Genomic DNA, 15211 nt, shown 5'->3' with positions numbered 1-15211 from the left:
GACTAGCTAGCTCTTGTTTAATATATACTCGGTGACGGGAAATTTTAGGTCAAAGTTTACAACAACATCCATCAAAAAACAGCATAATAACTTCATCAAGCTAGCATTATACTACCTCTGTATCAAAATATAAGACATTTTTGCAATTCAATTTAGACTAGAAAACGTTTCGGCACGGAGGGAGTATGTAACTCCGTAAAAATAATTCACAACATAAAAGTATTCAAGGCCCGCACAGTCTTAAACTGGCAATGAAAAATAGTATGTAGAGCCATGGTTCAGCCGAACCCATGCTCCAGGCCGTATCACATGAGTTCCTACGACTTCGCATGAGTTCTAATTTTTTTTCTAACTTTGCCTATTTTTTGTTGAAATTGACCTTATTCCTATGTCAAATGAATCTCCTTTTCCTTTTTTGAAATGAACCGCACTGCTTCCCAGGGGTAGACATTGACATCACTGTAGAATAAAATGTTCATTATGAGCTGTTGTACTGAATAACGTGAAAAACAGGTCCAACCAATTGCCAAGTCTATCATAGTTGTTCAAAAAGAAAAGAAAAGAAAAGGAAGAAAACATGTTCTCGCCTATCTGAAGGAGTTTAGAAGAAAAAAATCTATTTTTTTCCCAGATGCACTTCTGTATCAACATTCTCTTTAGAAAGCAACACATGTCTATCCAAAATGTTGAGCTTTAGTCTCATATAATTTTTCGAGTAAGCAAAAGTAATTGTTGGATACTGAGGGCAACCACATATAACTCGAACCAGCAGATAAATACGTCATCAAACCACCATATTCTCCCCCATTTTGCAGAAAAAACGATTAAATCTTACCAGCAGAATTAACTGTATGAAAGGTTCTTTTTACCCATGTTTTGTTCTACTCAGTACAAATAATTTACCTAGTGTACACAAAACAAATACTGAGCCAGCCGAACTCATGGGAAATAACCAGAGTGATAAACAGTACTATGACAGGTTTGAGCAGAATGTTTTTTAAATTCTTTGGGCTGTGCTTCATAATCTATAGTAACATAGGGAAGAGTGCCAGTTCATCCTTTTCAGAGAGGGCCAGATGGTGCAGCCCTACGAGCAAGCTAACGAAGAGGAGGATTAAGCTAAACCAAGAAAATTGAATACTAACTAGGCACAGACCCACATGGGAACCAGTACTAGATGATCAAACGGCACCGACCATGGGTTGGGTGGACAATGGTCCTGAACCTCTCCTCTCAGATTGAGAAGGCTTAGCAGATTTATTTAAAAGCATATTGCGAAAATCCAACAGCTCTTTCATGCGTTCAGTTGATCAACAGTCTGACGATGATACGATTGAATGAATAGCAAAGTAGAGTGATCCACAGCAATCGCTCTCATTGTCTTGAACACCAATTTGAGCTCAACAAGACGAATCTTCCGAGAAGTTGACAGCCAGGTCCCAGTAGTGTGCAACTTTAGCATCTACAAACAGTTTCTTGGCAGCAGCCTCACTCAGGCACTTACGCACACCGAACCACCTGGGAAAGGCGGGCTTCACCACACTACCTCGCCATACTAATGCGCAGCTATTCACCTGCCTGTCTGGTTCATCAGCGGCGTTATCCTTGCCACCAACTGCAGCAGCAGCCCAGTCAATCCGGTTCATCATGAGCTGATTGTACCTCTTGATCGATTGCTTCCGTCCTTCCACAACCACAACACTTACACCATCTGTGATCACCGCAGCGCCAGTCAGCCGGTTATCTCGGGCATTGACGTCCACTTTAAAGCGACGGTGTGACAGGTCTCTGATTCTGTACACACAAACAGTACAGTCTAATGTGTCGTTAGGATCACCAAAAAGCTTCCTCTCCTTCTTCTTGCGGCGCTCAGATGGCGTGAGTTTGCGGGCAGTGTTGCGGTCGACGTGAGCCTGCTCGCGCTCTGCAGCAGCCGCTCGTATTTCCATCTCCATGCGTGTCGGGTCCTGTGTAGCTTGTGCACCAAGTACTTTCATAAGGTTGCTCATCTTGACCTTGGGATCTGGTGGCTCCAAGAGGCCTTGCCTAATCATTTCTTGCCTATCTTTTTCCGTAGCGAGGCGCCTCTGTGTTCTATACTTCTTCTGCTCATTGTTAGTAAGCTTAAGTGGCTGAGGCGGTGGTGTCATGGGCTTAGCCGGTGGTTCCAATGGCTCTGGATGTTGCACGTAGATGGTGATCTTATCCATATTAAGCTTTTCCAAGGAGATGTCCTCGTACGTGGCAGATATCAGGATTTTTGAGTCCCTGGAAAGAAATAAAATAGGCATAGTAAGTAGCTGTATGCTGATAAAAGAGGGCTACAAACAATCAACAGAGTGAGGTAGCAGCAAACCATGGCTCAATATCAGGAATCTCTTCCTTCTGCTTCTGCTTTGGAGGCCTTCCACCAGGAGCAATTTCAATTAGCTTTGGATTCATGTCAGCTTCGACCTTTGCCTCGGCAAGATGAGCTTGCTTTACTTTAAGCTCTTTAGCTTGTGCTTCACCAAATTGATTCTGCACAATCAAATCGAACTATTAAGTTTAGGTACCAAAGGTACAATGAACTAAAACAGGACTGCAATTAATATATCCAAAAAAAAGTTTAATCCTTACAGACCTTAATCCTCTGCAATTCAGCCTGCCTCGAAAGTTTGCCTTCCTCAATAAACTGGAATCCTGGCCTTTTAGGACGAAGGAGCTTGGTTGGATTGATGCCCATCCTTTCATCAAAATGAACGGTAGATTTTGCAAGCGACTCCAAGCCTGGTTTGATAATCTGGAATGCATCCTTCTTCTGCTTGTTAATGTTGACCTAGCAAAGGATGAACGACAAGTAGTGAGTCAATGTACAGAACCATATATCATCCTGAAATATATGTTAAGTGATAGAAGTTTACCTTCAGAGTACTCAGGTTGCTTGGCTTGGTCATGCTGATAACATTTCCATGCTCATCGATTTCTCTACCTTGAGCATCAAGACAGAGAACAGGGGCCTTGGCAGGTCTTTGAGGAACATTCAGTCCACTGCATGTACCAGGGAGCATGTTGATAGAAGGTGAAAACTGTGGATCCTGGCGAAATCCCATCTTAGTAGCAATCTCTTGTGAAGGAATCGGTGTATCAGGAATAGCAAAAAAAAAAAAAAAAAAGGGCAACCTGGTGCATGTAGCTCCGACTTACCAAGTTAATAAAGCTATTTGGGGAAACATGACGTTAGAATGGTTACAAAAGTATAAAAAGAACAATGAAGCAAAGGACTAGCAGTAATAGCTGTATTGTCTTACCGCAGGTAATCTCTTGAGTTTTCCTGATAATTCCTTCTTCAGTTGCAAAGCCTTTTTAGCTTTCGCTAAAGCATCAAGACTTAAGCTGCCACTTCTGCCAGCGGATGAATTTGCAGTTCCATCTGCACTAGATTTCCCAGTAACTTCGTCAGATCTAATACTAACTCCTCCATTTTCATTGGTGGTAGTAATCGAATATACCTTTGAAGGAACAGGATAAGCAGATGGCACCGCAGCAGCAGGTGCAGAATTGAGCGGCGGCTGAGCACCACCCTGCAAAATATAAGATGCAGAGTCAGCATAAGAATGGAATCGATTAATGACGAACCTGACATCAACGTTTTAATTAAAGAGAAAACAAACTGTAGACCAAATTTCTTCTACATAAAACGGTAAGTAATTGTTCGGTTTCCCTCATATATATTCACTAAATGAGTACACCACCAGCTATGTAATTATCATCTTCAGCAGCAATGTGCACTATGAACTACACAAATGCAACAGCAACCCTTTCCTCACAGTTTTTATAACCAGAAAGTAGTACTATCATACATAATTATGAGTTTGTCACATCAAATTGGTACTCTGTGATTGCTCCGTGAACAGGATAAGAAAACATAAATCACATAACTATGAACAGGATAAGAGAACAGTAGAGGATACTTACATTAGGCGCCGCGCCGCGCTGTGGATCTCCATTAGCACCTGACTCTAGCTTCTTGCGCTCTCGCCGTGGCCTTTCCTCCTTGCGCGGAGGCGGATCCACCAAGGCCCTAGGCCGCTTGCCCCCTTCACGGCCGGGCTCGCCGCTGTCGTGGTCCTTCCGTTTCCGTGACAGCGGCGGCGGCGGCAGCGGCTCGCAGCCGGCCGAATCGCGGCGCCCCACGGAATCCCGAGCCTTGTGGTGGTGGTGATGTCCGTCGCTGCGGTGGCGGTCCTCGCCGCTGTGGTTGATGGTGTGGCGATCCATGGATGAGGAGTTCAGACGGGCGGATCTGCGGATGGGAGCAGGTCGCCGGAGATTGGGGCGCCGCGGTGGTTAGCGCGTGGGGCGTTTGCGTGGGGGACGAGGACTCTATTTGGAGACGGACCCAAACTTGAGTATAGTTTGGATTCCAAACCGATCCGGACCACAAATCCAAAATAAGTACTAGTACTCCTACGTGTTTTCTTAATCAAAGCTGGCTCATATACATTAATATATATTTTTGAGACAAATATACATTAATATAGATCACGGTTTTTTCTTCTAGAGTAGCAGCACTTTAGGACAGCTGGGCTAGGAAAAAGAAAGTGCGGTGAAGGTTGAAATTGACATCACATCTAAAGGCCGGGATCAGGCTCATCACGTGAACGAACGCCCAGAAATTATCAGGTCGTGAGAGGACTCCGTATAGGCTCAGTTTTACTATCCTAAATTTCAGAGTTTACAATCTTATGTATACAAGTAGGAATACACTAGTGGAAAGTAGTACGTGTTTGGATTGTATATATTTGCAAGGACGTCTCTAACGTGTGAACACACAACTCTGGTATATGTTTTGATTTCACGATCCTCACATTTTCGGACCTCCAAATGCCACCATCTAAATTAAGTCAAGCAGATCTGGACGTTCGAAATCCCATAGTACGACCACAAACCGGAGGACCTCTAGAGGGGCTTGGATGTCTGCCAGATCGGGCTTTGACAATCTAGACCCACCCAAACCCTCATCTGGAGCTTGTGTTTTTTCATACTCTACTGCCCCTCCTCCGCTCTCAAAGTCCGTCGCTACCGCCGCAATCCCCCAAACCTCAGGCCTTGCCTGACCTCAGTCACTCCATCCAGCCGCCTCTTTGTCAAGGCTATTGCCGCCACCACATCTGTCTGCCGACGTCGTCCATGGCGGGCACCATGTACAATAAGTGTTTGGTAAAAAACAATACAAGATACTTACATTAAGCATTGTCCGTTGTCCTTGGCCTTTCATCGTTCCTCGGAGGTGGCTACACTGAGGCCTTAGGTCGCTTCCTCCCTTCCTGGATGCACTCGTCGCGGTCGTGGGCCTTCCATTTCTATGACGGCAACGGTAGCAGCGACTCACGAACATGTTTGTCGCATCGGTGGCGGCCCTCGCCGTAGTTGTGGATGGTGTGGCAGTCCTCATCGTGGTCGTGCCGAGAAGATCATTTGCGGTCCACCCGCAAAAAAAAATCATTTGCAGTCTGAGGGGGGGGGGCTGGGTTAGGGCTGGAGATGAGTTTCAGATGGTCAGATGGGAGCAATGCGTCGGAGATTGGGGAGTCGCGGTGCTAGGGGCAACTATCGAGCGACGCTAATTGGCATGCGGGACGGCGTACCTCCATATACGAGTGCTATGGAGGCATGTAGAGGTAGATGATGAGTACCATCCGGAGACGGAAAACCCCCAAGCCGGTTAAAAGCATCCCGCCGAACACAGGCTCCAATTAGGAATACAAATCCAAACTAAATGTGTTTGGATTCTATATTTGTAAGTGCATCTCCAACGCAAACGTTCAAATCTACATTTGGATTTGCTGCTTCAAACACTTTTTACGTCTCCAACTTAGCATTCTAAATTTGACTGAACCAGTTTGAACGGCCGAAATCCTGCAGTGGGATCCCAAATCAGAAAAGGTCAAGGGAAGTCCGGACCCACTCAAAAACCTGCCCGAAGCCTGGTTTTTTCACACTCAGTACCTTTGCTCTCTCTCTTCGCTCTCAGAGAACACAACTACTGCCGCAACCCCAGACCGCCTAAGCCTTGCCGGACCTCTGTCGCTCCACCCAGCTGCCTTACCGTCAATGTTGCCGCCACATCCCCCCGAGTCCGCATGTCGCCCAGGCACCATTCACCCCTGGCGATGTCGTCCATGGCGGGCGCCTTGGATGACAAGTGTTTGGTGAAAGTCATAACACTTTTGTTTATGTTTTCATTGTTTACTTTGAAGAAAATGTGATGAATTCAAACAAGGGGTACTTCTATGCCGAGCTCATGGATTCCTCTTCGTTGGATGATGACCAAGATGGCGCCAAACGGCGATAATAATGATGATTCTTGATGAAACGGAATGTGCAAAGGAGAGCATGATCTCAACTTAAAAAAGATGGTGATGCATACTGCAAAGTGCCCGCCTGGCTTCGTCGGCCGTCGCATCATAGACTGCATAGCGTCATGCTCGACGAGCTCCTCCTTATCCACCATGTATGTCTCCAAAGGCGGTGAGGAGCTCAATGCATCCCCAAGAGCTGAACTGGGTCGCCGGTAGCGGGGTGAGCAACAACAACAATGCCACCTTGCTCATGGGCGACGTACAGAATACCAACTCAGCTGACAGGCATAAACGAAATTTTCCCTGGTGCCATTTCATTCTTTGGCCTTTTGCCGGTGCGATCACCGTCCTTCTTAGTTCTCACGATCATTAGCCGGCTACGTATTATTCTCATCACCGTCATCCTTGTCAAGACGGATGAGGAGGATCTCAGGGTGGTGGTGCCAACTCCACCTGACAATTCTATGTGACCATCGAGCCATGCATGGGTCACTTGTATCGATCGAGCAAAAGAGGGTTGGTCACAGATACTATTACATATGAATTCCGCAGCAGAAGGGTGCAGAGGCACTCCAGTACAACTTTCTACAACTATGGATGATAAGGCGCTTGAGACTGTGCTAGTTTCAGAAATAGAAGTCGTGTGCTACATCCTACAGGCGGCAACTACGACATAATCACACAATCTTCTTTACATGGAGTGCCAAACGCTGTCATGACCGACTCCTTAGCAATTGCAGGAAATAAAGGAAAAATACACTAGCTCGAAGTCTGGAACTTCTTATGAAAAAACCAGCACCCGCCCTACGTTTCACCAACAGTGAGATGATCATTTTGCCCTCTAAGTCGTCACTCACATTATGATTATGCCGAACCAAAACTAAAATTGAAGATAACCAAGCAGAATGACAGTTTTCGAAACATCATGCACCGTGTTACTAGCCAAATTAATCCATCAACACACTATGTTTAGTAGTTCACAGTAATGATATATATAAACTCCTAACATAATCATGTGCCAATCAATCTACCATTACGAGTTAGGAAAATGCAAGTGCTTCATAATTCGGGCAAATTCTTTCGGGAAAGCAGAAAGCACTTCTCTTGAAGTATATAATGGAAAGAGCCTGGTTTATTTATTGGTAGAATCATTGTGGCCTTGTATCGAACCTTTACAGTTAACTTTAGGGCCTCATTTTAAGGCCAGGCGACAACCATCTTTCTAAAAGAAAACTAGAATCATGGCGTCAAAGTAGAAACTGACTATAAAAGAGAAACGTGCAAGTTCTAAATAAAATCCATGCACTACGCAATTGCGATAGATGAATACATGGCATACTGATTCCACAATCTCTCTCTAAAACAAAGTATTACAAAAACAAAACAAAAATAACTACTCCATGTGTCCTATAATATAAAATGTTATTTTACAACTAATGTACTCATATATACCCCTCCGTTCCAAAATAGATGACCCAACTATGCACTAGTGTATAGTTGGGTCATCTATTTTGGAACGGAGGGAGTAGGTTGTAATAACATTTTGTGTTATGGGAGTAAGGGAGTACTTACCGAATGATCAAAAGCTTGTCCAGGCACAGATAATTATTCTGCTTATTCGAGAACTAAGAGTATAAATATCCAGGAGAGGTCCACGTTTGAATCCTAATCTTAATCTTTCTCTAAAACAAACTAATAACTAATAGATATTTCCCTACATAGAAAAAACAAGAACCCAAAGATCATTTGATACTGCTTCCAATACGGTGAGCTAGAAATGAGCATAAACAAAAACAAGGACCCCACGACTAGGGTTTCATTATTTAGACTATTTGCAGCCCAAATGTACTACTCTGTGAAGTGATATAGAAGATGCCCAGTTACGCAGGGGGTGTACGGAAATGATCCTTGTATGCGAGCGCCACCTGAGTAATCTGCTAGCTGTGGTGTGCCCAGATACTGAAATTTTGAGCTGTTCAAATGAAAAGCCACTGCAACTGGCCGTCTGTATGATGCCAACGCCAAGAAAACAACTTCTTTGTAGGGATGAAACCCAAGAAAGGAGACATAGGTGTGGGAATAATGATAAGAAAGAATCTTCAATATTCACAATGTTATCATCGTCGGAGTCCCAGTCCAAATTTTCCCTCCTTATGTTTCTATTGTTGCCATTCACATCATCATTGTCGTCCGAAATCCAAGTTTTTCCAATTACCTCCATATAATCTGGCTGGCACAATGGTAGAGTTGCATTTCCCAGATCAATATGTTTCTTCGACACCCAATCTAGCCGTCCACTTGATTCCATGAGAGTCCAAACCTGAAGTCGACATCCATCATGAACTGTTGCAAAGTACACACCATTTTCCGATTTCCCAACATAAGAGTGGACGTGAATGCTCTCCTCGTTATTTATGGGTGTTTTGATTACTCGGTACTTCCCATTCGAGAAAGATAACCTATAGAAATGTCCATTTATTCAAAAATAACATTAGAAACATTCTCCAAGATATATATAGAAAATTAGTGCTAGAAATTAAAAGTGATTTTGCGGAGATGAACTAGTGCTAGAAAATTAGAGTACCTCACAACAAACACACCGTAAAAGTGCACGTAGAGCGATCCTCGCCAATACACACTGCGGCTACCCGTCTGGTGGCTCCATGACATGGATAATGGCCATCGTCTCCGGAGCTTCTGCTTCACGAACAAACGATCTCTTCTCCCACTGCCTTGTGCTGGATGAGAACACATCTAACGTCCAGATGGATGGTGGCCAACGGATGAAATCCTCTTCTAACTCATCGTGTGGGTTCAGTACCACCTTCTCGAGCTCGCGCGGCACTGAGAACACCTGATAGTGCAGCGATTCAGCAGGGTCAAACACAAGGTAGGCGTCACAGCCGTCGTCCTCCCACGGAAGATCTTCCCAGCGCCTGGTGGCGGGGTTGATCACGCAGAGGGTCCTTCGGTCGCGGTGCAGCAGGAGGCCGCCGCAGTGATCGACCAGTCCTGTAGAGCTGCCGCCGTACGAAGGCAGGAAGCTGAGATCGCTATCGATCCGCGTCGAGGAGGGGCTGGCGAAGAAACGCGGTCGCGGGCGCGCGCGGTCGCCGTAGTTGAAGAAGAGGCCGCGCACGGCGTGCGGGAGCATCTTGTGGAGCAGCAGGCGACGGCCGTCGACGATGGCGCACCACGCCTTGCGCACGCAGCGGGACACGGCGAGGTCGCGCGGCGGCAGGCGGCGGAGGATTTGGGCGAGCGCGTCGTCCGGCAGGGATTCCGTGTTGTCGTCCATGACTGCCGCGCGGGGGCCGGCCTTAGATTGCGGTTCGTTCTGTTTGAGAGAGATGAAGAGCAAGACTGCGGCCGCTGTGTGTTTGTATGGAGATACATAAGTGCGGCCCGTCTAAGGTACAGTATTTCACAAAATAATTCACATTAATTTTCAATCGTCTTACTAGCTAGTAGATGTGTTCATGGAGGATCCCTGCGCATGTTTTGCAAAAACACCCTTCCCGCTCCGGCGACGTACCCCGTCCGTGCCATGGGAGTCCTAACGTTGTAACCGTCTTTCGTCTCCTCTCCTCCCTCTCCCCTTCCTTGCCGTCGTCAGACGGCGTGGTTGGGGCGAAGCCTGTGCGGCGTCGCCGGCGGTAGGGCATCTCTCCCTCGTGTGCTGGTCCTTCGCGGCGCAGGCAAATCAATCGGGTGTAAGTGCCGCACGTGATGGCACAGTCCACGAGTGCGTCGTGGCGGCGACGAAGTGTACACTTCGCAGCATCGCGGGGGCGCGGTGGTGCCCTTGGGTGCGGTGACAGGGCAGGCTCATAGTGGTGGTGTTTGTTGGGTGTGGTCTTGGCCTAGATTCGGCTGTGGTTGGCATGTGTTGGCCGCATCTCAGCAGCGTAGGGCTCACGCGCGTTTGGGGATGGTGTTTTCTATTAGTGGCACGCAACAGGTAGTTGTGAGGATCCGATCACTCGTCTTGGGGGTGGGGAGGATTCAGAATGGGAGGCAGCGGGCCTCAGAGCCCCTCCCTTGTTAGGATATAGGTCGAATCTGGCCTGCAACATGGTGTTGGTCATCTTCGTAGGTCTTTGTCCTTAGTTGAGGTTTGGTTGTTGTATCTAGCTGGGATCTGACATCTGTGGTTGGGGACTCCCTTTGTGCATGCGCGGCATTGTTGATGTCCTGTTCTGTCTGAGGTGGTGCTACAGCATGATTGTACCACTCCTGCGTGGTGTGTGCCAAGGTGTCGGATTTTCGATAGTTCGATGTTCTGGCGGCATCATGGTGTCATTGTTGGACGCCGGGGTGGCGGCCCCACATGGGGAGATTGTGCGGGTGGCTTTGTAGTGAGCAATGTTACATCAGGGGCAGCGCCTCTATGAGGGTAGCGAGGACAGGACGGTGGGTGATTCTGTTGTCGGCGTGGCTTCGGTGGTGGCAACTCCCTGGTCAAGATTTGGAGGCCTCGTGTTGGATATAGTGGAGATAATAGCTTTTATCGCCTTCCACATCAGGATCTCCAACCAGTAGGCCCTTCATCTTCTAACTTTTTGTCATAAAAATGTTTCACTTGACTATAGTACTTTACATGTATATAGTCACCCTCTATTAGTAGGTGGAGCTTGCATTTTGAATTATCATGTACCATTTTAACATCATTGCTATGTTCTAGACCGTGTGTAGTATAAAAATATTGATCAAACGGCTACTTTGTAATGTTGTTATAGTCACCATGTGAGATTTGGTTACCGCGCAGAAAATTTGGTTATATTAAAAAGAACAGTTTACCATCTGGTATTTATTAGTTACGCGGTAACTGAAAATTTTGGTGTTCCCCATGAGATTCTTTTTGCATGCGGAGTCCAAAACATTGGTCCTCATCAGTCAAAATTTGAATTCAATAAAATTTTGTTTGGTACTTTTTGTATCACTATCCGACTGAGCTCTACAATCTCGTTATGGCCACCCTCAAATTTTCATTCCAGTAAAGCCATACTTCATACTTTCTGTTTGACTATATGTGTCCTCACTTCACAATGTATATGAACAATAAAGTGTAAAATTAACCGCAAAAAAGACTAAAATTAAACACGGCAAATTTGCACTTGTATCTCATGATTAATGGGTGAGTTTATTGTGTATGTAAAATTGGAACCAGCTAAAAGTGTTAAAGACGTTTGTAAGAAGATCTTGGTTTGGTTCCACAACTTTGCTTGAATATTTTTTTCCCATATAAATGAGTTGGAGGAAGATCTACTCCCTCCGTTCGAAATTACTTGTCTCGGAAATGAATGTATCTAGAAATATTTTAAATATGTCTAGATACATTCATTTCCGAGACAAGTAATTCCAAACGGAGGGAGTATGTAACAGTATACACATCTTAATCTTAGACATAAGCACGGTGCGTCTTAAAAGTTTATTCGAAACACAAATTATATAGGTATATGTCCCTGATATAAAAATATTTGAGGCTCATGTACATCGGCCTTTGGTGTCATTGCGATATGTAGCTAACCTTTTTCATTTCGTATCACTGGTTTAAAAAAAGGTTGGTTAAGTTAACTTTTATATGATACCATACACATGTGCAGTTCAGTCAAGAGAGAGGTTTTATAGATACTATAATAGAAAAAAAGAACAACGGCTGGAAAGTGATCCAGATATGTTAGAGTGACATACTTGCAGGGTATTCTTTATGGAAATAATCATAAACAAAAAAAGACCCAAAGACCAGGGTGCCATGCATTATTTACACTACTCTCTGAAGCTTTTTAGAAGATGCCCACTAATGCAAGGGGTGTACGGAAACGATCCTTGTATGCCAAGCCAGAAAGTGTGTTGGCTTAGTATTCCTAGATACTGAAATTTTGAGCCATTCAAATGACAAGCCACTCCTACTCCTCCTTGGGATGATGTTAACCCCAAGAAGATAACTTCTTTGTAGGGGTGAAACCCGAGAAAGCAGATGTGATTGCAGATACCTTCATAAGCATCTTCAATATTCACAATGCTATCATCGTCCGAGTCCCAATCCAAATTTTCTATCATTGTCCTTGTGTTGTTGCCATCTACATCATCATCATCACCACCACCATCTAAAATCCAAGTTTTTAGGGTTCCTTCCATATTGTGCGATCCATGTGACTTTACAGTTGCACATGCCTTAAGATCGATAATGCTGTTCGACACCCAGTCTACCCGTTCACTTGATTCCACTAGTGTCCAAACCTGAAGTCGAAAACTATTATGCATTGATGCAAAGTACACGCCTTTTTCCGATTTCCCAATGTAAGGCTGTGCTTTTTTGCATTCATCGATATTTATTGGGGTTTTTATCACTCGGTATTTCCTGTCTGATAAAGATAACCTGCAAGCATGGTCAATTAATTCGCAAAATATGATCAGAAAATTGTATGTGACATATATAGAGAACTGATAGTATATGTGTTGAAAAGGTGATCTTGCAGAGATGTGCTATGTATATATATGATGTGTATACCTCACAACAAACACACCACAACAATGCAGCAGGTAGAGTGATCCTCGCCAATAGACACTGCTAGAGCAACACCAGTGGCCGTTCCACCACATTGATCTTCGCTCTACTGGATCTAGTTGCACATTAGTCACCGTCTCTGGAGCCTCGGCTTCGCGGACAAACAACCTCTTCTCCCACTGCCGTGTGCTGGATGAGAATACATTTAACGTCCACGTGGATGGTGGGTATTCAATCAAATCGGGTTTGGCTGGGTTCTCTGTGATCACCTCCCCGGGCTCGAGCCAGATCGAAAACACCTCGTAGTGCAGGGACACGGCAGGGTCGAACACTAGGCGCGCGTCGAATCCATCATCCTCAAGGTCTTCCCAACGCCTGGTGGCTGGGTTAACAACGGAGAGTCTCCTCAGGTCACGGTACAGCAGGAGGCCGTTGCAGTGGTCCACGATCCGTCTGGAGCCGCTGCCGTAGTGAGGCAGGAAGCCGAGATCGCCGTCGACCGCCGGCTGCCGCGTCGAGGCGGGACGGGCGAAGAAGCGCGGGCTCGTGCGGTTTCTGTAGTTGAGGAAGAGGCCGCGCAGCGTGAGCGGGACGACGTGGGGGAACAGCAGGCCGCTGGCGTCTACGATGGCGCGCCACGCCTTGCGGACGCAGCGGCACACGGCGAGGTCGCGCGGCCGGAGGCGGCCGAGGATGCCCGCGAGCGCGTCCTCCGGCAGGGCTTCCGTCTGGTCCATGGCTCCCTAGCGCGGCCGGCGCTTTGAGCGCGGACCAGGGGCACGAGAGGTTGTGCAGGAGATCGATCGAGCGAGCACCCGCGTCTAGGGTTCTTTTTATTTTTCGGGGGTCCAGGGTTCTGTTTGCCGAAGGAAGAGGAAGACGCTGCCGCTTTGTGTATGGAATTGTGGAGATATACTGCTAGGCATCAGCCGGCTGATCTTTTCGTAAGATCAGCCGCCTAGCCAACCGTTGATTAGCATCGATTTGGCCCGCTTGATTCCTTGACCACGCCACCACTTTCATCCCAATACGCCATATCTCTCCCGCAGCTACTCCAGCCATCCATCAGGCATGAGCACGAGTGCAACACATAATCCACACTTCCAACGCGATGAGCCACATTTGGACGACATGCAGCACCAGCTTCAGCCTGCACAATGCACCGTCGCTAGTCATCGCACAGAAAAACACTCACGAGCTCGCCACGCACCGACCACGGCTGCAACACCGGGTTGCGGCAACGAAGCTACTGCAAGCCCGTGACCATCCATTGAAGCATCAGTGATGCTCTATTATAGCACCGACGACCCAACAATGCTCCATAACAACGCTGGTGATGACCTGTTGTAGCATCCGTGAGGTTTCGGCGGCCGGCGATGCTCTGTTGTAGCAACCGTGAGGTTCTGGCGTCCGACGAAGCTCCGTTGCAGTATCTGTGAGGTTCAATCAGCCAGCGATGCTCCGTTGCAGCACCCATGAGGTTCTGTCGGCTGGTGATGCTCCGTTGCAGCACCCATGAGGTTTCAGTGTCAGACGATGCTCCGTTGCATCATCCGTGAGGTTCCGTCGGCCGGCGATGCTCCATTGTAGCACCCGTGAGGTTTGGGTGTCAGAAGATGCTCCGTTGCAGCATTCTTGAGGTTCTGTCGGCCGGCGATGCCCCGTTGCAGCACCCGTGAGCTTCCGACGTCCCATGATGCTTCGTTGAAACATACGTGAGGTTCCGTCGGCTGGCGATGCTCCATTGTAGCACCCGTGAGGATTCGGTGTCACACGATGCTCTGTTGCACCATCGGTGAGGTTCCGTCGGCCGGCGATACTCCGTTGCAGCACCATTGAGGTTTCGGTGTGAGACAATGCTCCGTTGCAGCATCCGTAAGATTCCGTCGGCCGGCGATGATGCTCTGTTGCAGCAACCATGAGGTTCCGACATCCGGGGATGCTTCGTTGCAACATCCGTGAGGTTCCGTCGGCCGGCGATGCTCCATTGTAGCACCGTACCCGTGAGGTTTGGGTGTCAGACGATGCTCCGTTGCAGCACTCGTGAGGTTCCGTCGGCCGGCGATGCTCCGTTGCAGCACCCGTGAGGTTCCGTCGGCCGGTGATGCTCCGTTGCAGCATCCGTGAGGTTCCGTCGGCTGGCGATGCTCCATTGTAGCACCCGTGAGGTTTGTGTGTCGGACGATGCTCCGTTGTACCATCCATAAGGTTCCGTCGGCCGGCGATTCTCCCTTGCATCACCCGTGAGGTTTCGGTGTCAGACAATGTTCCGTTGAAGCATCTGTGTGGTTCCATCGGCCGGCGATGCTCCATTGTAGCACCCGTGAGTTTTGGGTGTCAGAGGATGCGTTGCCCC

The 15211-nt window shown here is 47.2% G+C and overlaps 3 protein-coding genes across 9 annotated transcripts; all 3 read right to left on the bottom strand.

The window, feature by feature from the left end:
- Positions 1-807: 807 nt before the first annotated feature.
- Positions 808-4402, bottom strand: LOC123087925 (protein RDM16). 7 transcript variants are annotated; one of them, XM_044510036.1, is made up of 7 exons: positions 3958-4402; positions 3492-3563; positions 3291-3417; positions 2904-3119; positions 2624-2818; positions 2357-2520; positions 808-2268 (listed from the first exon to the last, which is right to left on the bottom strand). In XM_044510036.1, the coding sequence occupies exons 1-7, from the start codon at positions 3987-3989 to the stop codon at positions 1401-1403; spliced, it is 1674 nt and encodes a 557-aa protein (XP_044365971.1). In that variant the 5' UTR covers positions 3990-4402; the 3' UTR covers positions 808-1400. The 7 variants fall into 7 exon arrangements, with proteins under 7 accessions (XP_044365971.1, XP_044365972.1, XP_044365973.1 ...); XM_044510037.1 differs by having other exon boundaries at positions 2904-3077; XM_044510038.1 differs by having other exon boundaries at positions 2904-3106; positions 3291-3412; positions 3958-4400.
- A 3498-nt stretch (positions 4403-7900) lies between these two features.
- On the bottom strand, positions 7901-9669 carry LOC123082937 (putative F-box protein At5g44220). The gene is made up of 2 exons (XM_044505127.1): positions 8929-9669; positions 7901-8803 (listed from the first exon to the last, which is right to left on the bottom strand). The coding sequence occupies exon 1, from the start codon at positions 9640-9642 to the stop codon at positions 8989-8991; it is 654 nt and encodes a 217-aa protein (XP_044361062.1). The 5' UTR covers positions 9643-9669; the 3' UTR covers positions 7901-8803; positions 8929-8988.
- Positions 9670-12055: 2386 nt separating this feature from the next.
- On the bottom strand, positions 12056-13722 carry LOC123082936 (uncharacterized). Its single transcript, XM_044505126.1, has 2 exons — positions 12859-13722; positions 12056-12726 (listed from the first exon to the last, which is right to left on the bottom strand). Exons 1-2 carry the CDS (start codon positions 13590-13592, stop codon positions 12114-12116), a joined length of 1347 nt encoding a protein of 448 aa, XP_044361061.1. The 5' UTR covers positions 13593-13722; the 3' UTR covers positions 12056-12113.
- Positions 13723-15211: the final 1489 nt, after the last annotated feature.

The sequence above is a fragment of the Triticum aestivum genome, chromosome 4A, assembly GCF_018294505.1.
Source record: "Triticum aestivum cultivar Chinese Spring chromosome 4A, IWGSC CS RefSeq v2.1, whole genome shotgun sequence".
NCBI classification, from domain to species: Eukaryota; Viridiplantae; Streptophyta; class Magnoliopsida; order Poales; family Poaceae; genus Triticum; species Triticum aestivum.
The sequence above is the reverse complement of the archived record's forward strand: the minus strand, read 5'-3'. Positions and strand labels throughout refer to the sequence as shown.